The sequence below is a fragment of the Colletotrichum navitas genome (genome assembly GCF_030913465.1).
Source record: "Colletotrichum navitas strain CBS 125086 chromosome Unknown LY79scaffold_1, whole genome shotgun sequence".
In the NCBI taxonomy this organism is placed as follows: domain Eukaryota; kingdom Fungi; phylum Ascomycota; class Sordariomycetes; order Glomerellales; family Glomerellaceae; genus Colletotrichum; species Colletotrichum navitas.
This window is the reverse complement of record NW_026850547.1, coordinates 1,693,441-1,711,091: the sequence shown is the minus strand read 5'-3', so window position 1 is coordinate 1,711,091 and position 17,651 is coordinate 1,693,441. Positions and strand designations below refer to the sequence as shown.

Here is a 17,651-nt window from a genome sequence, read left to right as displayed (position 1 = left end):
AGGAATCCACCTCGAGTTGCTGCAGCTGCTGCAGGAGCGTTGCACAGTGTTGGCTGGAAAATGCGGGGCCGATGCCCAATCAGGAATTCTCCAGGTGCCGGGTCTGAGCTGGGTGACCCTCAAAAATTCTAACATCCAGTTCTCCCATTCTTGGCTGACCCTTCAACTACATGCGGCAGTGAGACCCAACGAAAATCCTATCATGTCACCCACCCCCGATGGCGAACGTGACGCCAAGAAGCGGAAGCTTAACAACAAAAACGTTATCAAAGTCGGCAACAAAGTAATATCTCTCGAAGGCTACCTTAACCCTCCTGCCAAGAAGGAGAAGGTAGTCAAGCAAGAACAGGCAGTAGAACAGCCCCCCGAAAAGATAGCAAATGAGGCATCAACGTCTGTAACAGAGGATGAGAAGAAATCAGAACACACAGCACCATCTTTCATCAAGCACCAGTCAAAAAGACCGTACGACAAGGGCAGGCCGAGATCAGAACGCGGGCCAAGATGGAGGGAAGACCCGGCTTTGCTTAAAATCCGGCAGAAACTGCCTATTTGGGCTCACCGCGAGGACATCCAGACCCGGATGCGGCAAAAAGACGTCCTACTTCTCGTTGGTGAGACTGGTTCCGGTAAAAGTACTCAGGTGCCCCAGTTCTTGGTGAGGGAACCGTGGTGTAGGAGGCAGGTGGTCAACATCGACGGACGAGAAGCCAGCGTCGGCGGCATGATCGCGGTCACGCAGCCCCGTCGAGTTGCCGCGACGACTTTGGCCCACCGGGTCTCGCGCGAAGCCGGGACGCCGCTCGGTGAGAGTCGTGAAGGCATGGTTGGTTACTCGGTTCGTTTCGACCATCAAGTACCCAAGGGGACGAAGATCAAGTTCCTCACCGAGGGCATGCTTCTACAGGAGCTGCTGCGAGACCCGAGTTTGAAACAGTACAGCGCGGTGGTTGTCGACGAAATTCACGAGAGAAGTGTCGACGTCGACTTGGTGTCCGGTTTCCTTAAGCAGATTCTTCTGAGCGATCGGAAGGGCCGTGGCGGCATCCCCCTCAAGGTTGTCGTCATGAGTGCCACTGCCGACGTTGAACGGATTCAGTGTTTCTTCAACACTGAGGATGGGAGCAATGCTGCGGAGGCCGAGGGTGACAAGCCCAGCTCCGTCGAGGTCCTCAAGATCCAGGGCCGCCAGTACCCGGTCAAGACGATACACACACCCAAACCGGTGCCAGATATCCAGGAAGCTCTTTTGCAGACCATTTTCAAGATACACACAGAAGAGCCGTTGCCAGGCGACATTCTGGCCTTCCTGACTGGTCAGGAGGAGATTGAATCCGCGCAGTCGCTCATTGAGGAGTACGCTGCAACATTGGCTTCCAACGTTCCGAAGATTAAAGTCCTTCCTCTGTTCGGTCAGCTATCGATGGAAGGCCAACACGCAGCTTTTCAGCCTGTCAAGGGCGGGTTTACCAGAAAGATTGTGTTGGCAACCAACATCGCCGAAACGTCCGTCACGGTTCCTGGCGTGCGGTACGTGGTGGACGGCGGTAAGGCCAAGGTCAAGCAATTTCGTGCGCGTCTTGGCATGGAATCACTTCTGGCCAAGCCGATTTCCAAGTCGTCTGCAATCCAGAGGACTGGTCGTGCCGGCCGTGAAGGGCCTGGTAAATGCTTTAGGTTATACACTGAAGGCGCGTTTGGCTCTTTGGAAGAAACTGACCTACCGGAGATCCTGAGAATTGATGTCCTCGGGGCTGTCCTGACAATGAAGGCCAGAGGGATTGATGATATTCTCGGATTTCCTCTGATGGACACCCCTGATATCGATGCAATTGAACGGGCGCTGGTCAGCCTTCATGGCCTTGGCGCGCTTGCAGACGACGGCACGATTACCGAAGCAGGCCGCAAGATGGCTGGTTTCCCTATATCAGCACCCTTCGGCGCGGTCCTTCTTGCCTCGGCCAAGCCCGAATTCGACTGCGTGCTCGAAGCAATCGATGTGATTGCCTGTATTACCTCTGGCGACGACATCTTCCACCAGCTCCAGTCCGAGGAACAGCGCGAAGAGATTGAAGAACTTCGCAAGGAACTGTACCGTCGCGAGGGTGATATCCTAACCTACCTTACCACGATGCAGCAATACGCCGCCGAGAACGCCGACCGTATTCAGTGGTGCAAGCAGAGAAAGGTCAATATCCGCAACATGAAGACAGCCCTCAACATCCGCAAGCAACTCCGCAGCCTCTGTCTCAAGGAGGGCTTGCTCTCGGAAGCACCCGCGCCAGATCCTCAGCCTTTCACCCCTTTGGCCCCCGAGCAAGCCGAGGCCCTGCTCAAATGCTTCCTTCGCGGTTTCGTCTCCAAGACGGCCGTTCTGGCGCCGGACGCAAGCTATGTGACGTCTCAGGGCAAGCATGTCGTGGCGATCCACCCATCAAGCGTCCTGCATGGGCAGAAAAAGGAAGCCATCATGTTTCTGGAGCATGTGTTCACCCAGAAGAACTATGCCAAGAAGGTCAGCGTCATTCAGGCGAACTGGATCATAGAGGCGCTGGAGGGTGCCACATAGATAACGGGTATAGATTTGGATGTAGTTTAGATGGCTCTAATGGTTTTTACATTCTAGCTAGACGTACTCATGAAATTGTACATGTGTAATCGGACAATCTTCCTCATCTGTACTGTACACTTTGCCCTCGAGATGTCCCTCTAACCCCTTGGGCAAATTTCGTCTGGCCTACCACTCCATCTTGAACTTCAATGCTTCAGCAATGATGGTCCAGGGTGCCTAGTTTGGGCTCAATACCAAAGGCTTCTGGGCGATACTCCATATCGGATCATCATGGATCATCATGACTCCTCTTCTTGCTCGCCCCGCTCGCGCCTCTCGCGAATTGCCTTCATCAACTCGTACAACTGCCCAATCTGCTCGTCTACAACCCGTACTGTTAGCCGCTCGTCACTTGTTGGTTAGACTGAAGCGTGGAGAGGAGTTACCACTCATCTTGGCGACTTTGCCGGGGTCGATCTTCTCCCCACGCCATTCGTCACCCTCGACCTTCTGAGCGTACAATTGCCACTCTGTCAGGAAGCCAATCTAGGTGAGGTGTCAGTGACATCGTCTTGTCTACATTTTTCTTTTTTTTTAAACTGAAAGAGACTGGTCACCGCAAGTGATGCGAAACAAGGATAGAGAAAAATGCGAAAGAGCTATTCGATGAAACGAACAGGAAGGGCCACGGGTGAGTCTGACCAAATGCGCTGGGTTGTCGACGTTGCGGTGCGCGCGGAACTCGGCCTTGATGTACTCGTCGCCAAGCACCCGCATCTCGGAGGGCAGGTACTTGCGGTGTGCGCGGAGGAGGCGGCGGTACAGCGGGATGGGTGGCAGCAGAGCCATCGGCGCGGGACGGAGGCCGTTCCCCTTGGGCACGGAGGCCGAGGCCATTCTCATGACCGATGATGACCGCATTGGCAACGACCTCTGGAAGTCAAGATGAGGAAGGGGGGACACGGTTCTCGAAAGGAAGGTTTCTAGTTGTTGGGGTATGAAGGTGTGTTCAACATTGAATGCAGTGAACGGGCTGTGGGTTCAACTTAGAATCCGTTGGGCTGCTGAAGATTGTCAAAGACCACGACATTGAATGACGCTCGTTCCCTAATAGCTCCCAGGGCACTATTTTCCCGAGGTGAAGTCGTTGATGGCCCACACAGTGTCAATATGATAGCCACTTGCACTGTTCCGTGCCTCCTGTGGTATTCGCATATTGAGGCAGGCAGTGAGTAAGTGGCCATCGGCACCTCTTCTACTTAGGCTACTTGCTACGTTTGAAGAAATAGCATGTCTTAGATACACGTTAGGTAGATACACGTGATGGACATCTCTCCTTTCATCAATAAAGATACCTGTCGTTCATGCCTTGCAAAGCCATAATGCTGTCCCCTGGTAGCAAAGCCCCTTCACTCTGCCAAATCACCTGTTCCGCAATGGGTATGACGGCGCCCACCCTCATCTTCTCGAGCCATTCTCTGGTCTTGATAGTCAGGGGTGATCTTCCCCAAGCCCGTGGACTCTTGCGTCTAGGCATTCCTCCTGCAGCTCCAGTGCCTCTTGCACGTCTCCCGTCATGTACAGCACGCCGGCGAGATGCTCTATTGCCACGAGCATGTCAGGATGATCCTGCCACAGCACCCTCTCACCAACGTCCAGGACTTCCCGGACCAACCTCTCAGCCTCTTCGAGGTTGTCCAACTTGACGCACCCGATGGCCACGTTTCGCTTCGACTGCAGCGTGATCGGGTGCTCCTTACCCCTGAACCGCTCGTCATCGAGCACGTGCCGCCACATTTCATCCGCCGACTCGTGCTGCCCCTTGGCAGACCTCAGCGTCGCGATGTTGCTGATCGCCCTCATGGTCGCCCGGTGGCCCTCCCTAACGTTAGGGTTCTCTCTGCACCACGCCAACGACGTTGCCTCCAGGCTCTCGGCCTTGTCGATATGGCCCGCGAGCTGCATCGTCGTTGCCAGCGCCGCGACCGCACTGCGAAGCTGCGGGCTTTTGGCGCCCTTCTCTTCTTCGCACTCCGCGATCCAGGTGAGCATCTGCTCGGCTGTCGATCGAATCGTTGTTGTCGAATACCAAGAGCCACTCTTCCTTTGTATTGCGCTCTAGCCACTGGAGCACACGCCCGATGTCTGGTTTACTTGGTTCCCCTCCAAACAGTGTGGCTGTCATTAGCCTGGGGGACTCGTAAATGCAGTCCTCAGTGGCGGCGTTGTTCCAAAAGACCCGGGCAAACCTGAGATAACTGGTGTCAAAATTGGCGAACCCCACGGAAAGGGCAAGAGAATGAACAGAACGAGCACACACCGCGATCCGTACAAGTCTGTAAACTTCAGCGCAATTTGCGTCTTACCGACACCACCCATACCCCAAATTCCGAGGTATCTCCTTGGTGATGGCTGCTCGCGCTGGCAAAAAGTGGCGGTTCATCTTCTCGAGAATATCTGTTCTACCAGTGAACTGGGGGCTAGCGATGCTTTTGATCTGATTCTCCTGGGCGATGACCTGTTTCGATGCCCCCGTAGGAAACCGCGCGACCTATCTGATATCAGAGGTGCGAGGGTTACATGCTAAAGAATAAACTTACACGCGGCATCCAGAGGCATGTTGACACCTTCGTTATTGTGCAACATGCTTACCACTTTATCGATGTCCGCGAACACCTGAACTTTCCGTAGATACTGCTCGGTGGCCGCTCGTAGCGCTTTAATCTTCTTGTACTCATGAAGCTTGATATCCGCGGCGCCGCGGTCCAAGTTGAGACGGAAGTAGGCGTAAGGCGTGCCCCGGAACCGCTCTTCTAGCGCGCTGTGCGCCGGCTCCGGGTCGGTTATAGATTGCTTTGCATGTTTGAGCACCTTGAAGGTGCCCCTTGACAGCAGGGCGCCGCTGTTCTTTCTCACGGGCTCGGTGTTTCTCGCCACTTCTTCCATGCTGGGAACGACGTTGGATCCTTTGTCCGCGGTTTTCAGCCCGGTCCCCAGGCTCAAGACAAATCCCAGCTTTCTTCCGGAACCAAATTGTGATTCGGCTTCGTTGAGCACAAGGCGGGCGGGATTGTTGAACCTCAGGGCTCCGTCCACGTACGCGTCCATTTCCGCTTTGATTTTGATAGAGATGGGATGGAAGAAAGTCGGTGCCGCGGTCGTTGCCCGAGCAGCTTCCCATATCTCGACATGGTGGGCATGGTTATGTGTTGGAGTCATGGTCCCAGGCGCGTCAGCAACTGGAACGGATTGACTGCTGTTTGCCCGATATGTCCGGAAGAGGTAAGGGGTGTGATCGTTATAGGTAGCGGCGCAGACGAAGGTGACGCCCTTTTCACCGCCGGTGTCGAGCATGACGGTCTTTTCTAGCCTCCTTTGTGCCACGATGTCTCGAATGACTTTGTCGAGCGTTGCCTCTTTAAAAGTCCTGTCGAAACGACGGTTTTTCGTACGAAATACCTTCTTTCAGAATTTTTCGTAGCAATCGATAGCCTCCGTAGCTGTCATACCCATGCGACCAAGCATGATGGCAATCAAGCTTTAGACGTTGGCTGGCTGTCAGCGGTGTTCCTTTTTCCCCCTTCGCCAGAGATCGGCTGGGTCGGTCGACTAACCCTCCGGTGCTTGTGCCACCTATCAAGTGGAAATAGCCCCGCGGCTTGGGCTCTTCCTTAAGGCCAGCCACTTCTTTGAGCCGTTTCATAATCTCGTGTAGTATGACGAGTTCCGATATGCCCCTGATTCCTCCACCATCTATATTGTGTCAGTTGATCATTACTGTCAAAGCATCTTCATATTATCTTCATAGACTAAGAATGATACGCCAGAGAATCGGGTTGAAGAAAAGAACATGGCAACAGCAACGCTTCGCCATGATACTCTCTTCATTGTGCAGCCATTCACGCGGCTAGAAGACATACCAAGAGATAGCAGGTAAACGAGCCCGTCGTCCGCCATCGCGGAAACGGTTTGGTGTTACTACAAAAACGAGATCGAAATGGACAAAGGAGTCCAGTGAGATACAGAGTCCGAAGTACTGGTAGACATTATACGCTAGTCTAAAATCAAATTATGGAAATGATTCCAACAATCATCCCGACAGACAGGATAGACAACGCGTGAATGGGTATTGCAAGGCTCGGTATTGAAAGGAGGGGGACATGCAAGATCTTTGCAAATGGGAAAAGAACCGGGCTGAGGGACTTCTTCAATGAGCCCAACCAACAGACATTTGTCGGACTCGACCCTCCGATGGAGGCACGGAGGCCGTCGGTGGCCTGTTTAGTAGTCCGCCTGATGCACGATCCCTGATAAGCGCCTCTCGTTCTCCAGGGGACGAAGGAGGGTTACGGCCTGGCCACACACCAACAAGCTTGCTATGTCCTTTCTTGGTTGTCGGCTCCGGGAAAGCATCGTCCCTGTGTTTCATTAAGTAGTTGAGTGTTGGCTGTGTGAACTGCATAGCCACTCCCAGAGCCTGTACTGGTCCGACGCGATGGGTCGACCGCTCTGCTTGTGCGCCTTGAGGGGCGAGGAGATGGCCAACTGGATTATCTGCACAGTCTGCTTGCCCGCAGACCCCTGTCTAACGGGGGCGGCAATGCATGCTGCCATCCTGTGTCGACAAGGGCAAGGCGCTGTGTCTTGAAGAGGCGAGAGAGATGGAAGACGTAGACTGAAATAGGGTAGATCTCATGAGCCTGTCGCACTTGCGGCCTAATGTCATGGAAGATATCTGTCCTTCAACGTTACAGGGCAGGCTGTGAAGATGGCGTAACACGGGGAAAGATGATCATGACAGGCAGCTAAACACCGACGGTGTTTGCTCGTAAGCGCCGGCCGCCATGGGGCGGGTCGGACCGCTAAGCGAACTGGCGCTACGAGGAGGGGCATTGGCCCCCCACCTTTTCTCATCATCACTTCAATCCTCGTAGTCTTGGATGATACGGCGTGTTCTTCTGCATTTCTTCTGTTTCCTCCATTCTCCTCAAGTTGACCTATTGATCTATCTTAACTATGAGAAATCTTATCAAGCTTTCCAGATACTGTGTCCAAGGCCCTTTTCAATCCCATCAATCAGGCAAGTGCATGGAAACCGGTCTTTGAGCGCAAAGAACACTCTATGTTAGCTTTTTTTGTATTTTAATTCATATTTTGCTTCTTATATCTGTCAAGAACACAGATGCCACAGTGACATATCATGGCCGGGATGCGCACAAGCAGTGACTATGGGCATAGACATAGACCTGGGAACGAGAGCCAAACAACACTCCGTAGCATGCCCCTTCATGTTGCATTCTTTTAGACATAGCGGTGGCCGAAGTGTTACTCAATTATTACTGTAAACGCAACTCTCGTAGACGTGAAGGGCGATTCCGGGAGGCTTTTGGATACCGCTAGTCTCATAGTAACAGCGCCATTTTGGAGTTGACACAGATAGGTATGTGCCTACCTCGCCCCTGGTGAAATCAATCGCAGCTCACCCGGGTCGGTTGTAATAACGATGCTCGTGTGGAGAGTGACGTTGTGGGTGCCGTTGACGACGAGCCCAAGGACACGGCTCATCAAACACAATGTCTATCATCGACCTCCCCCAGTAGGCTGGGGAGCCGGGAAGCAGCTTGATAACAGGAGGAGCGCGCTGGCCAGATTCGGAATCTGCGTTGATGTGTGTGAAAGCGCACTAGGGTGTTATCGACCTTATACGTCGTCTGGGTCAGGCGTGTCGAGCAGAAGTTCTGTTCCTCTCATGCAGCCATGCGCTTTTCGACTGTCCTCGTCCTGGCTTCTGGCCTCAGCAAACCTAAAACCGCTTACCAGAGTCCAAGACATGCATCCCTCCCAAGATTCATCCCTTCCCACTCAAACTAAACCTCCTCTCCCGCCACGCGGCAACTCCGCCACTGGCGTCGACTATCATGGCGCGGGCTACCAGGCCGCATAGCGACACACAGCGCCAAGTCGCCTGTATCCGGCCACTCAGTGGCCCGGCAACAGAGACATCGAATGACTTCCGCATGCTGCGCCTTCTCCGAGAGGTCTCACTTCAGGAGGCGAGGCAACATCTATCAACAGGGGGCTCCGAGGCCGGTTGCAATCGGCAAAACGCCTCGTCACATATCACCACTGGCGCCTAGATTGGACTCGTTGGGAGACAGATTTCATGTTCGCCGTGCCTAGATCAAGAGTTCCCAGCCGAAATCAACGCCTGCAGAACCGCCCAAAAACTGAGCCGCCCAGAATAATTCTAGCCACCAAACCACACCCCTGTCTATGTAAAAGGTCATATTAAGCCACTCATATTGAGCCATGCATCCGGCGGCGTCGCCTTACGAACCAGGCGCTCCAGCCTTGAGTATCGCCATCTCCGGCGCGGTGAACCCGTTGCCCAAGTATGCAAACCGGTTCTGCCTCGCGTTCTCGTACGTGTATTCCCAGTCCTCGCCCCTGAAGTGCTCCAGCAGGCGAATGAAGTGAGCACGGCTGCCAGGGTGCAACGCCGTCACAGGGCCATCGACCTCGCCCTGCTTGTACCAAGATCTGCAACCCCCGGCGAAGACCGTACGCGGCATGAAGGTGGTGGTGTGCTCAAAGTAGTCCTCGACGGCGGCTTCCGACGGGACAATCGAACGGATGCCCTGTGTCTGGCACTTCTGGATCGCGTTGGCGATGTATGTGGCGATGTGCTCGCTGAGTGTGAGAACGTCGCCCTGTGCAATTGGGGCGTTGGGGCCCAAGAACTCTGCGGGGACCATTGTCAGCATCAGGTGAGTGAGCGGTTGCGTAGCCCGACTTACTAAAGTAGTTGGGAAAGCCTGCAACACCAAGGGACATGTAGGCCTTCGGTGTTTGCTCGGACCAGATATCCTGCAAGTTGCCGTGCCGACCAACAAGCGGGAAGGCAGGGCGGAACGAGGAATCAAAGCCTGTGGCACAGATGATGGCATCGACCTCGAGGACCTCGCCGTTGGCTAGCTTTATTCCCTCGGGGACGAAACTCTCGATGGTGTCAGTGTGAAGAGCGAGCTTGGGGTCGTGGAAGGACTCGAGATAGCCCGGCGCCTGAGTGAGCCGCTTGCATCCCAGGGAAAAGTCGGGTATCAGTTGCTTGCAGAGTTTCTCGTTACCCCTCAGCATCGCCGTCATGAACTCTTTTGTCTTCCCCAGTGCCCACGCCTGTTGAGGACTGTCGGCGATGAGCGAAATGGCAAACTTGATGTTTGAATCCAGCTCGAGGGTCTGCGCGAACTTCTCGTAAAAGGCCGGGTCGTTCTGGAACTTGGCAATCGTCGCCGCCGAGAAGCGTCCCTCCTCGTCCATTTCAATTTGTTCAAGGAGAGAAGCCGAAGGGCCCATCTTCATTGTTGTAACGCGAGGCGGGATGACCAGGGTTGGCGTGCGGATGATGTGGTGTAGTCTCTTCACGTCTGCCTGGTGTAAGCCTCATGTATCAGCTGGGCGGCAAGCAGAGCAACTCACGGGCGCGGATAGCTGGTACAATCTGGACACCAGACGCTCCGTTTCCAATGACGGCCACCGTCTTGTTGGCGTAGTCGAAGTCTTCGGGCCAGTTTGCGCTGTGGATCAAAGTACCCTTGAAGTCGGACAAGCCCTTCACGTCGGGGAATTTCCATTTGCTGTAGCAGTCAGATGTCGATCTTCAACCACGAGTGCCTGCTAATACATACTTCAAGATACCGGTTGCGTCGATGAAAAAGTCGGCATGATCTTCGAAGACCATATCAGTCGCCAGGTCCCTGATCTGCAAATCCCACCTGGCCTTGGGCTCGGACCAAACGGCCCCTACGATCTGATGCGAGGTCTTGATGTGAGGCCGCAGGTTCTCTTCATCACAAACCTGGCACAGGTATTGCTCGATCTCGGCTGCGGGGGCGAAGAAGCTTGACCAGGCCGGGTTCGGCTTCCAAGTGAACTGGTAGTTGTGACTGGGCACGTCGCACTTGCATCCCGGATAACGGTTCTCGAACCAGGTACCTCCGACATTCTGGTTCTTTTCGTAGACCACAACCTCGTATGTCGAAGCACCAAGCGTGTTTCTGAGGGTGCGGATCAGGTTGATCCCGCTGGCTCCAGCGCCGACCCCGATGATACGAACAGGTCGCGGTGCTGCGAACGGCGCCTCGCGTATTGTGTAGGCGGCGTTGCTTCGGGTAGCTTGGCCAGATCCGCTGCCTTGAGCATCGACATGCCGAGAGAGTTGAGGGTCTTGTCGTGTCATTGCGAGGTTGTGGTGAGGTAGATGATGACTAGATGGAGGATGACGAGGAGGGATGGTGTGGTTTATATCTCAGTCAAGTTGCAGAGGGGCTTTAAGATCCTTGGTGAAGGCGCCAACAAGTGGCAGAACTGTAAGGAGTCTCCCCCCGAACGAACAAGCGCACTTCTTTTGTTTCTCTGGTGGAGTTGCGGCTGTAAAGGGCGGCGAACGTGGTTTGGCACGCCGTGGTGGGTTGGGCTTGTTACGGAGAATGGCCAATGAAGACAAAGAAGTGTGCAATCGAGGGTATACTGAGACAAACGGACTAATGAGGAAGAAGCAACGAAGGCCCCGTTGAAATGGACAAACCCCAGGAGACATGAAGCTCTCCTCCCCGGCAATAAGCAAATTCCGAGGTGAGTACGACGGTGCCCGCACGACTAACATGACACCTCCTCACCTCGGACTGCAAAGTAGTGCTGCACGACTTGCCGTCGAGAAGCGCGGACTTGACGGTGACAGGGAAAGAGCCAGCTCACTTGGACAGGCGGCATCGATGAGCTCCAATGACTGTTGGGCCCCATCAATCTTCAATTGGGGGCCGAGTCCATGGAGGGTCTGTCACGGGCGTCATTGTTGGCTGCTTTACGACCGCGACGTCGATAAACCTTGGCAGGTGGAACGGCACATGGTGTGGCTGCACCTATCCAAATGACTGGAACAAGGCCGGCCCACGAAGTCCGCCGGCAGAACGGGTGAAATGGCGTATTCGCACCTCTACTAGCTTGCTATGGTCAGGTAAGGTCCGATTAGAAAAACGGCACTGGCTGGATAAGATCGTAAACCATCCAACCACGACGAGAGGCCGGGCCGTGGGGTGCCCGAGGCATGGGAACCAGAACGGTGAGTGGCAAATCAGGACGCTCGCCGCGCTGAAGGATGAAGGGCTGGAACCGGAGCCACGGATCGTAAGTACAATGTATACTACATAGTATATAGAATGCGTTGGTAGAGGGGCCAGACGAAGCGGGTACGGGCTGTGCAGAGCAAGGTATCCGTAGTGTACTAGAACAGGACGGAGATGGTCGCGGAGTGGGTGGAGGCTGATACGGCCATTGGATTGCGGCGGCTTCGCCAGTGCCAAAGCTCCCTTGCTCGCGTTCCGGTTTGCTGGTGGACACCCACGGCTTGTAAGTCACAAAGTCTCATTGTGCAGATCACCGCCTGAAGAAATCGCGGGTGCCGAGCTCAGCATTGACCAGCGGCGAAGCTGTTCGGTGCCGTATGCTAGGATGAGGGACAAGACGGGCATTGTCGCGCGTTTGTCGACCACTGAGACATGAGATCTAGCGGAGCACGATGCCTCGGATGCACGAGATCCTCCATGTCTCAAAATGTGGAGGTGTGTGGGCGTCTCTGTCCCGTCTTCCTGTCTGTCTGACAGGCATTGTGCAGCTGGGTTCTGAACCAAGTCGGCAATGGCTTGCAGGATGGCGCAGCAAGACAACCGCTGTTCAGCTCGATGCTGTTGTGTGCGAGTCTCAAGAGCACGCGTGGACGACGCAGTAAGATACACGTTAGGGATAGCGCTTGATAGCGGGGAGACTTTCCGAGCGTAGGTCAGCCTATCGGGGCTGCAGGCAGTTTTATTATCGCCTTTTCTTTATTCGCATTCAGCACGACTAGGATGCACAGATAGTAAGCATGCGATTTGGAGACCGAGAGGAGAGGCATCGAATCAGAAAGACGACAACGGTTCCACAGTACATCTGTTGCCTTGATGCCACGCTGCAGAAAGCCTCTTCCGGAGTTGTCAATCATCGAGTGTTTGGCCATTGGCTGATTTGCGACCAACAAGCGCCCCGTTCTTGATTGGTGTTTGTGTTGGTGCAGAATCGAAAGAGCCTCGAATTACGAGCGAGGCACCGATACCGACGAGTCCGTCTGATAAACAACAGCCATTACCAAATCATACCGACAACGGTGGATGGATGGGCTTTGAGTTGAGCACCAGTCGTTGGTCCGACACAACCCGGCTAGCCATTACAGCTCGACGACGACGCGAGCTCCGCGTCGTGCTTGATAGCTCCCGTTCCAACGGACAACGCTGTGAAGTCTCAATCCAGGAAACATGACGACGAACATGGGAATCTCGTCCCTCATTCATTGTTCGACTTGGTCCAGCACACCTACCGGCCAGTCCGTCCCCGGTGAGTGTCCAATAGAAGACGGCGGTCCGTAGCGCTCTGGTGCGAGCCCGCCCCCACATTTCCATAAGGTACCTCCATAGGTCGCTCTCTCACACTCACCTTTCAGTACGTACAAAATTCCTGCAACCCCACGCCGCGTCCCACTTCACAAAAATATGTCATCTTCAGCATTCTCTTTCGGCTTCGGCGGCGATGACATAGAGGACGACTCTGTCCCGGTCGCCGAGCCTCCCCCGCCGGTGCCCGTCCCGGAGTCCGAGACCCCGCAGTCCGCTGTTGCCAGCGCCTTCCCGGTTCCCGGCAAACCCCAGCTGCCGCCCACCAGTCACGCGTTGCAGGAGATGCTCGCAAAACTGCCTTCCAAGGTCGCCTTCGGTCCGCTCGACGTTACTCTTGACGACGGCAGCGTCATCAAGATTCCTCGTCGAGAACTGTGGGACGTGCGAGTGCAGCTCATGGCCGAGGATGAGGTCGCCAGTGAGGGTACCGAAGCCGAGGGGCTTGGCAGCCACGACGTGAAGACGGGCGTCTACGAGGGCGGCTTCAAGAGCTGGGAGAGCAGCGTCGATCTTGTCAAGGTCCTTGCTAGTGGCCAATATTTGGACTTGCTGAAGCAGCGGCCTCTCCGAGTGATCGAGGTATGAGACTGACGCGCGTCTCCTGCTCCCTCCCAGTGGCTACGAAAAGCTAACATCGCACAGCTTGGATGCGGCACTGCACTCCCTTCTCTGGCCCTTCTGCAGTGGGCTATGAGGGACTCGGCCCCGAGGTCCCCGCTTCTGCTCACCCTTGCCGACTACAACCCAACGGTTCTGCAGTTGGTGACGCTGCCCAACTTCATTCTCGCCTGGGCTCTCGAACACAGAGACCAGAGCCCTGCTCTGCAAGAAGCATTCGCGCTAGAGGACGAGCTCGAACTTACGCCCAAAGTGGTGCAACAGTTCCAGGACTTCCTTACGTCTTCACAAATTTCCCTACACTTCCTTTCTGGTGGTTGGTCGGTCGAGTTGGTCGATCTCTTGTACGAGACTCGGTCCAAGTTGGACAAGTCGGACAGTTTTGATACCCTGCTCATAGGCGCCGAGACGATATACTCGCCATTCGCGCTGGAGGCTTTCAATGAAATGGTTTTCGCCATTCTAAGCAGAGAGCAGAGCGAGCGCGGCAACTGCCAGTCGCAGGCGCTGGTCGGGGCAAAGAAGCTCTACTTTGGAGTCGGCGGTTCACTCGATGATTTCGTCGACAAGGCCAAAGGAAAGGGCGCCACAGTGGAACAGGTCAGAGAGGAGGCCGACGGCGTCCGGCGAGGAGTCGTCCGCTGTACACTCAGTGCATCCCGTTAATAGACCTCGTTCAAGTCCGAGCTGTCGATGAGGCCCATCTCCGACAGTATTGCTACTCTCATGGCCTTCGTGCGACGTGTGCGCCGTCTCGTGTCTTGGGGGACAAATGTTTTGGCGCAACAGTACATGCTTGGACGGACGAATCTAGCAATGATGGTCTAGTTGAGAAGCCCCTCGGAGCGGGAAACGGGACGTGGTGTGCCGGCGTATGGCACGGCAAGGGTCTTCGTTGGCACCGTGGTGCGTGACTCGTTCAGCAGCTCGAGGCCGTGAGAGACTGGATGAGGTTCGGGGCATTCGTTATACGTAAGCCCTGTTACAAGACACTGTCTCTTCGTGTATTTGGGACCGATGACACAGCCTATGCACCATACGTGGACTTGTTTTGAACCCGCGAGAGGTGGCGTTACAGAATCCCCATCGTCCCAGTTTCAAATACTGGAGAATAGCGTTGGCAGTCGCAGCGCCGCGCATTCTCGCCATCGCCGTGGTCGTCGGCTATCGTGTTTACTGTTGCTTTCGCGTCACCTGGGTGCAACGAGAAGAAATCGCATTCCCGGCGCCGTTTCATTCCAACAGGGTGCCGAGTGAAACGTCCTTGGGCATACAGGTTTGATCCATTTCAGCCACGAGTGGTTTGCCACCAGGTGTCATTGCGACCAGTGGTAGGAATGCCGCGAGATCCGAGTACTGCATACGCGGAGTGTGGAGAGTGGAGCCGATGTGCGGCGTGCTCGACACTGAGAAAACGGCGACAGCTTGAAACTCTAAGGATGCGTTGAGAATGCGAGCGACTCGTTGCATCCGATGATTTGGTCCGATGGACCCGGTGTGAAAGCATCTCGTGTCAAACATCAAACAGCACCGATATCGACAGAACCGTTGAAGAGTTCGGGTAATGGTGGAGCTAGGCGACTCACCACAGACGCCGCTTTCCCGTCGACGGTTGCCGACTGTGGAGTCCCTCGAATAGATGTTTCGCCAGGTTATTTCTGGAGCACACATTGCATGGACAAGGCGGGGAGAATGTTCCAATGGCAAATCCGACGAGCTGTGTTTAGTGTCTGAGCCCGTGGGTTGGAGCATACACTAGAAAACAAGGACCGATGCAGGTACCGCGCGCGATGGGTACCTCTGCCAATGGTTGTCCCCACAACGGGGCCCAGTCAGAGATGCGCATTGAAATTGGACTCGATGAAAGGAGAAACGCCTGACGTCGTTGTGTCTTATTGTTCTATAGTGACCAACTTTATATGGAAGGGGACCCACCCCAGTCCGCCGAATGAGAGTAAGATTGCCGCCTTTGCGCCAATGTTATACTAGGTAGTAGGCAGGCATGCGCGTATAATTACATAATATGGATACGCTAGCACTGATACGCTAGCACTGATCGCATGACGAGAGGGACGGGATGAATGGCGGCACGGGTCACATGGCAGGTGGGCGATGGCGAGCGGACGACTTTCCGCCCGGTAATTAGATTCTTCTCGTCGTAAGTAGAGAAGCCACCCCATTTCGGACTCATGTGCGTCTGACTACCGTCGCGAACTGGGACCGAGACGCACCCTTCGCAGAAGCATCAAACCATTACGTCCACCCACCTCATCGAGCATCATGACTTGGTAATCACCTTCCGACAAGAAAGGACCTGCATTCTTGCAGCGGGCCCGATGTTCTGCATCACATCCGTGCTGCCACAGGAGACGCATGCTGGCCCGAACGTCGTGGACTCGTCCTGTATTCGTACCAGGGAAGGCGGCTGTCGAGATCAACCCACTGCATAGGGATTTCGACCCATTAAGGTTTTGGCCTGTCGCGTGGGAATTGAGAGCACTGAAATAGCATTGATTGTATTATTGTCTGTACGCATAGACTTCGTCATCGGAGGGAAAGCTTTGAGCTGTCAGTACTACTTGGCGTCGATGGCCGGATCGTGGGCGGCTCGTCACTGGTCCGGGCCAGGTGGAGTTTTGGCCACGAAATATCGAACACGAGCGGGAAAGGAAGGTGGAGGGATGGACGCTGTTGGTAGCACACGCAATTGGAGGCCTGAGCCGGGCGTCAGCCGCAGCCAGTCCTGTGCAGTAGCATCACTTTACGCATTCCCATGGGGGGCGAAAATCTGTTACCTGTCCAATGCGAAGAGGAGCTCGGAAGGTGGTCGTCGTCCAAGTGCGCGAATGGGAAGTCTCTCAGATCTCCCTTGCTGCGCCTCGAAAGACCCAGATCGGCATGAGCCTTGCGCATCACCGGGCGAGAAGGAGAAAAGCGGCGCAATGCGAGAGCATGGTCGAGAGTCAGGGGTGTCATGCCATTCCAGCTGGGGGTCAGTCCCTGTGGACAGACGTCTGATGGAGAAGGAAACCAGGCACCCAAGGAGTAAACATGTGGAGGATTGTGACATTTCCCAGGCGCATTGTTCATCGTGCTGACAGTGACCACTAACGGCGACTCGGGAGGACCCCGTCGCAGGCAAACATGGACCGTCCAGACCCAGGCCACTTGCCTGCTCTGGAAGGGTTCTTTCGATAACCCCAGCAGAGCAGGCCAATGTATGGGGGCACGGGCAACTCCGGGGATGCCATAATGGGTAGTAGTGCGAGAGTTGAGCTTCGTTCTGTTGCTGTGTTGCTTCGTATCTGCACAAGTCCAGTAGGGATCTCTCAAGGGTGCCCTGAACCGAACACACCGGAAGTTGCCACGCAAAAGGTGAGAGGAGCGAATGCCCAGCCAGGTAAGGCCTGGCACGGTACGGCTCAGCTCAGGTGTCTAGGTAGGAAGGAGCTGCTATTGCCGCCACGCATCGTCGTAGCATGTCAGACGCGAGGAGAAGCAGAAAGAAAGACACAAAAAGTTAACACAAAGAATCTGAAGCTTGGTGCTCTCATTAGCGCTTCTCTGGGGTTCGCCAGGTTCCTCTCTGCAACAGGGGTACCTCTGACAATTTTCCGCCCTAGTCCCTGACCGGGGCTAGTGCCACCCTTGTTGCTGCGGTTCTGGGTCAAGTCAAGTGGGAAGCAACCCGTCGTTGCATCCCTCATTTGCGACGAATTGCGCGGCGCTGACCGGTCGGACGCCTGGCGCGACTTTGCAGGTCGCGCCATTCAGTGTGCCAGTGCCATTGCAAGTGGGAGCCGTGATGCTGGCCGCGGCTTCCTTGACGTAGAGACAAGGTACGCGGTTGCTCCTGCTGTTGCTGTGTCGGCTGCTTGTTGTGATGTCGACATCACTCTCTCAGTGGCTACCTACCTATACCGTAGGTAGATAGCAGAAGAGTCGCCATCTACCTTTGCGGCTCTTGCACCTCATTAAAACTTGAGTCCGCCCAT

The 17,651-nt window shown here is 55.0% G+C and overlaps 6 protein-coding genes across 6 annotated transcripts; 3 read left to right on the top strand and 3 right to left on the bottom strand.

Annotated features, from left to right (window-relative positions):
* Nucleotides 1-4: 4 nt before the first annotated feature.
* On the top strand, nt 5-2,592 carry LY79DRAFT_533707 (helicase associated domain-containing protein). Its single transcript, XM_060556377.1, has one exon. The coding sequence runs from the start codon at nt 203-205 to the stop codon at nt 2,567-2,569; it is 2,367 nt and encodes a 788-aa protein (XP_060420967.1). The 5' UTR covers nt 5-202; the 3' UTR covers nt 2,570-2,592.
* LY79DRAFT_533702 (uncharacterized protein) lies at nt 2,593-3,651 on the bottom strand. The gene is made up of 3 exons (XM_060556376.1): nt 3,254-3,651; nt 2,998-3,097; nt 2,593-2,933 (listed from the first exon to the last, which is right to left on the bottom strand). Exons 1-3 carry the CDS (start codon nt 3,470-3,472, stop codon nt 2,851-2,853), a joined length of 402 nt encoding a protein of 133 aa, XP_060420966.1. The 5' UTR covers nt 3,473-3,651; the 3' UTR covers nt 2,593-2,850.
* Nucleotides 3,652-4,439: 788 nt separating this feature from the next.
* Nucleotides 4,440-6,508, bottom strand: LY79DRAFT_574774 (acyl transferase/acyl hydrolase/lysophospholipase; the record flags this gene model as incomplete). The annotated part of the gene is made up of 4 exons (XM_060559631.1): nt 4,440-4,894; nt 5,152-5,978; nt 6,166-6,304; nt 6,472-6,508. The coding sequence occupies 4 exons, from the start codon at nt 6,506-6,508 to the stop codon at nt 4,440-4,442; spliced, it is 1,458 nt and encodes a 485-aa protein (XP_060420965.1).
* Nucleotides 6,509-8,678: 2,170 nt separating this feature from the next.
* Nucleotides 8,679-11,231, bottom strand: LY79DRAFT_676505 (phenylacetone monooxygenase). The gene is made up of 4 exons (XM_060564468.1): nt 10,240-11,231; nt 10,031-10,188; nt 9,349-9,978; nt 8,679-9,293 (listed from the first exon to the last, which is right to left on the bottom strand). The coding sequence occupies exons 1-4, from the start codon at nt 10,788-10,790 to the stop codon at nt 8,881-8,883; spliced, it is 1,752 nt and encodes a 583-aa protein (XP_060420964.1). The 5' UTR covers nt 10,791-11,231; the 3' UTR covers nt 8,679-8,880.
* A 1,657-nt stretch (nt 11,232-12,888) lies between these two features.
* On the top strand, nt 12,889-14,606 carry LY79DRAFT_20427 (uncharacterized protein). The gene is made up of 2 exons (XM_060551481.1): nt 12,889-13,617; nt 13,681-14,606. The coding sequence occupies exons 1-2, from the start codon at nt 13,135-13,137 to the stop codon at nt 14,320-14,322; spliced, it is 1,125 nt and encodes a 374-aa protein (XP_060420963.1). The 5' UTR covers nt 12,889-13,134; the 3' UTR covers nt 14,323-14,606.
* A 2,302-nt stretch (nt 14,607-16,908) lies between these two features.
* LY79DRAFT_574770 (uncharacterized protein) lies at nt 16,909-17,586 on the top strand (the record flags this gene model as incomplete). Its single annotated transcript, XM_060559630.1, has 3 exons — nt 16,909-17,056; nt 17,297-17,495; nt 17,583-17,586. The coding sequence occupies 3 exons, from the start codon at nt 16,909-16,911 to the stop codon at nt 17,584-17,586; spliced, it is 351 nt and encodes a 116-aa protein (XP_060420962.1).
* Between the last annotated feature and the right edge of the window lie 65 nt (nt 17,587-17,651).

What these genes read in the sequence shown, in the direction of transcription:
- LY79DRAFT_533702 (XM_060556376.1), bottom strand. Translation starts at nt 3,472, where the DNA reads ATGCGGTCATCATCGGTCATGAGAATGGCCTCGGCCTCCGTGCCCAAG. An exon ending in TCGACAACCCAGCGCATTTG is followed by an intron (nt 3,098 to 3,253) that starts GTCAGACTCACC and finishes CACCTCACCTAG; the next exon opens with ATTGGCTTCCTGACAGAGTG. An exon ending in CAAAGTCGCCAAGATGAGTG is followed by an intron (nt 2,934 to 2,997) that starts GTAACTCCTCTC and finishes TACGGGTTGTAG; the next exon opens with ACGAGCAGATTGGGCAGTTG.
- LY79DRAFT_533707 (XM_060556377.1), top strand. Translation starts at nt 203, where the DNA reads ATGTCACCCACCCCCGATGGCGAACGTGACGCCAAGAAGCGGAAGCTT.
- LY79DRAFT_20427 (XM_060551481.1), top strand. Translation starts at nt 13,135, where the DNA reads ATGTCATCTTCAGCATTCTCTTTCGGCTTCGGCGGCGATGACATAGAG. An exon ending in GGCCTCTCCGAGTGATCGAG is followed by an intron (nt 13,618 to 13,680) that starts GTATGAGACTGA and finishes AACATCGCACAG; the next exon opens with CTTGGATGCGGCACTGCACT.
- LY79DRAFT_676505 (XM_060564468.1), bottom strand. Translation starts at nt 10,790, where the DNA reads ATGACACGACAAGACCCTCAACTCTCTCGGCATGTCGATGCTCAAGGC. An exon ending in GACGCAACCGGTATCTTGAA is followed by an intron (nt 10,189 to 10,239) that starts GTATGTATTAGC and finishes TGACTGCTACAG; the next exon opens with CAAATGGAAATTCCCCGACG. An exon ending in AGGCTTTCCCAACTACTTTA is followed by an intron (nt 9,294 to 9,348) that starts GTAAGTCGGGCT and finishes TGGTCCCCGCAG; the next exon opens with AGTTCTTGGGCCCCAACGCC.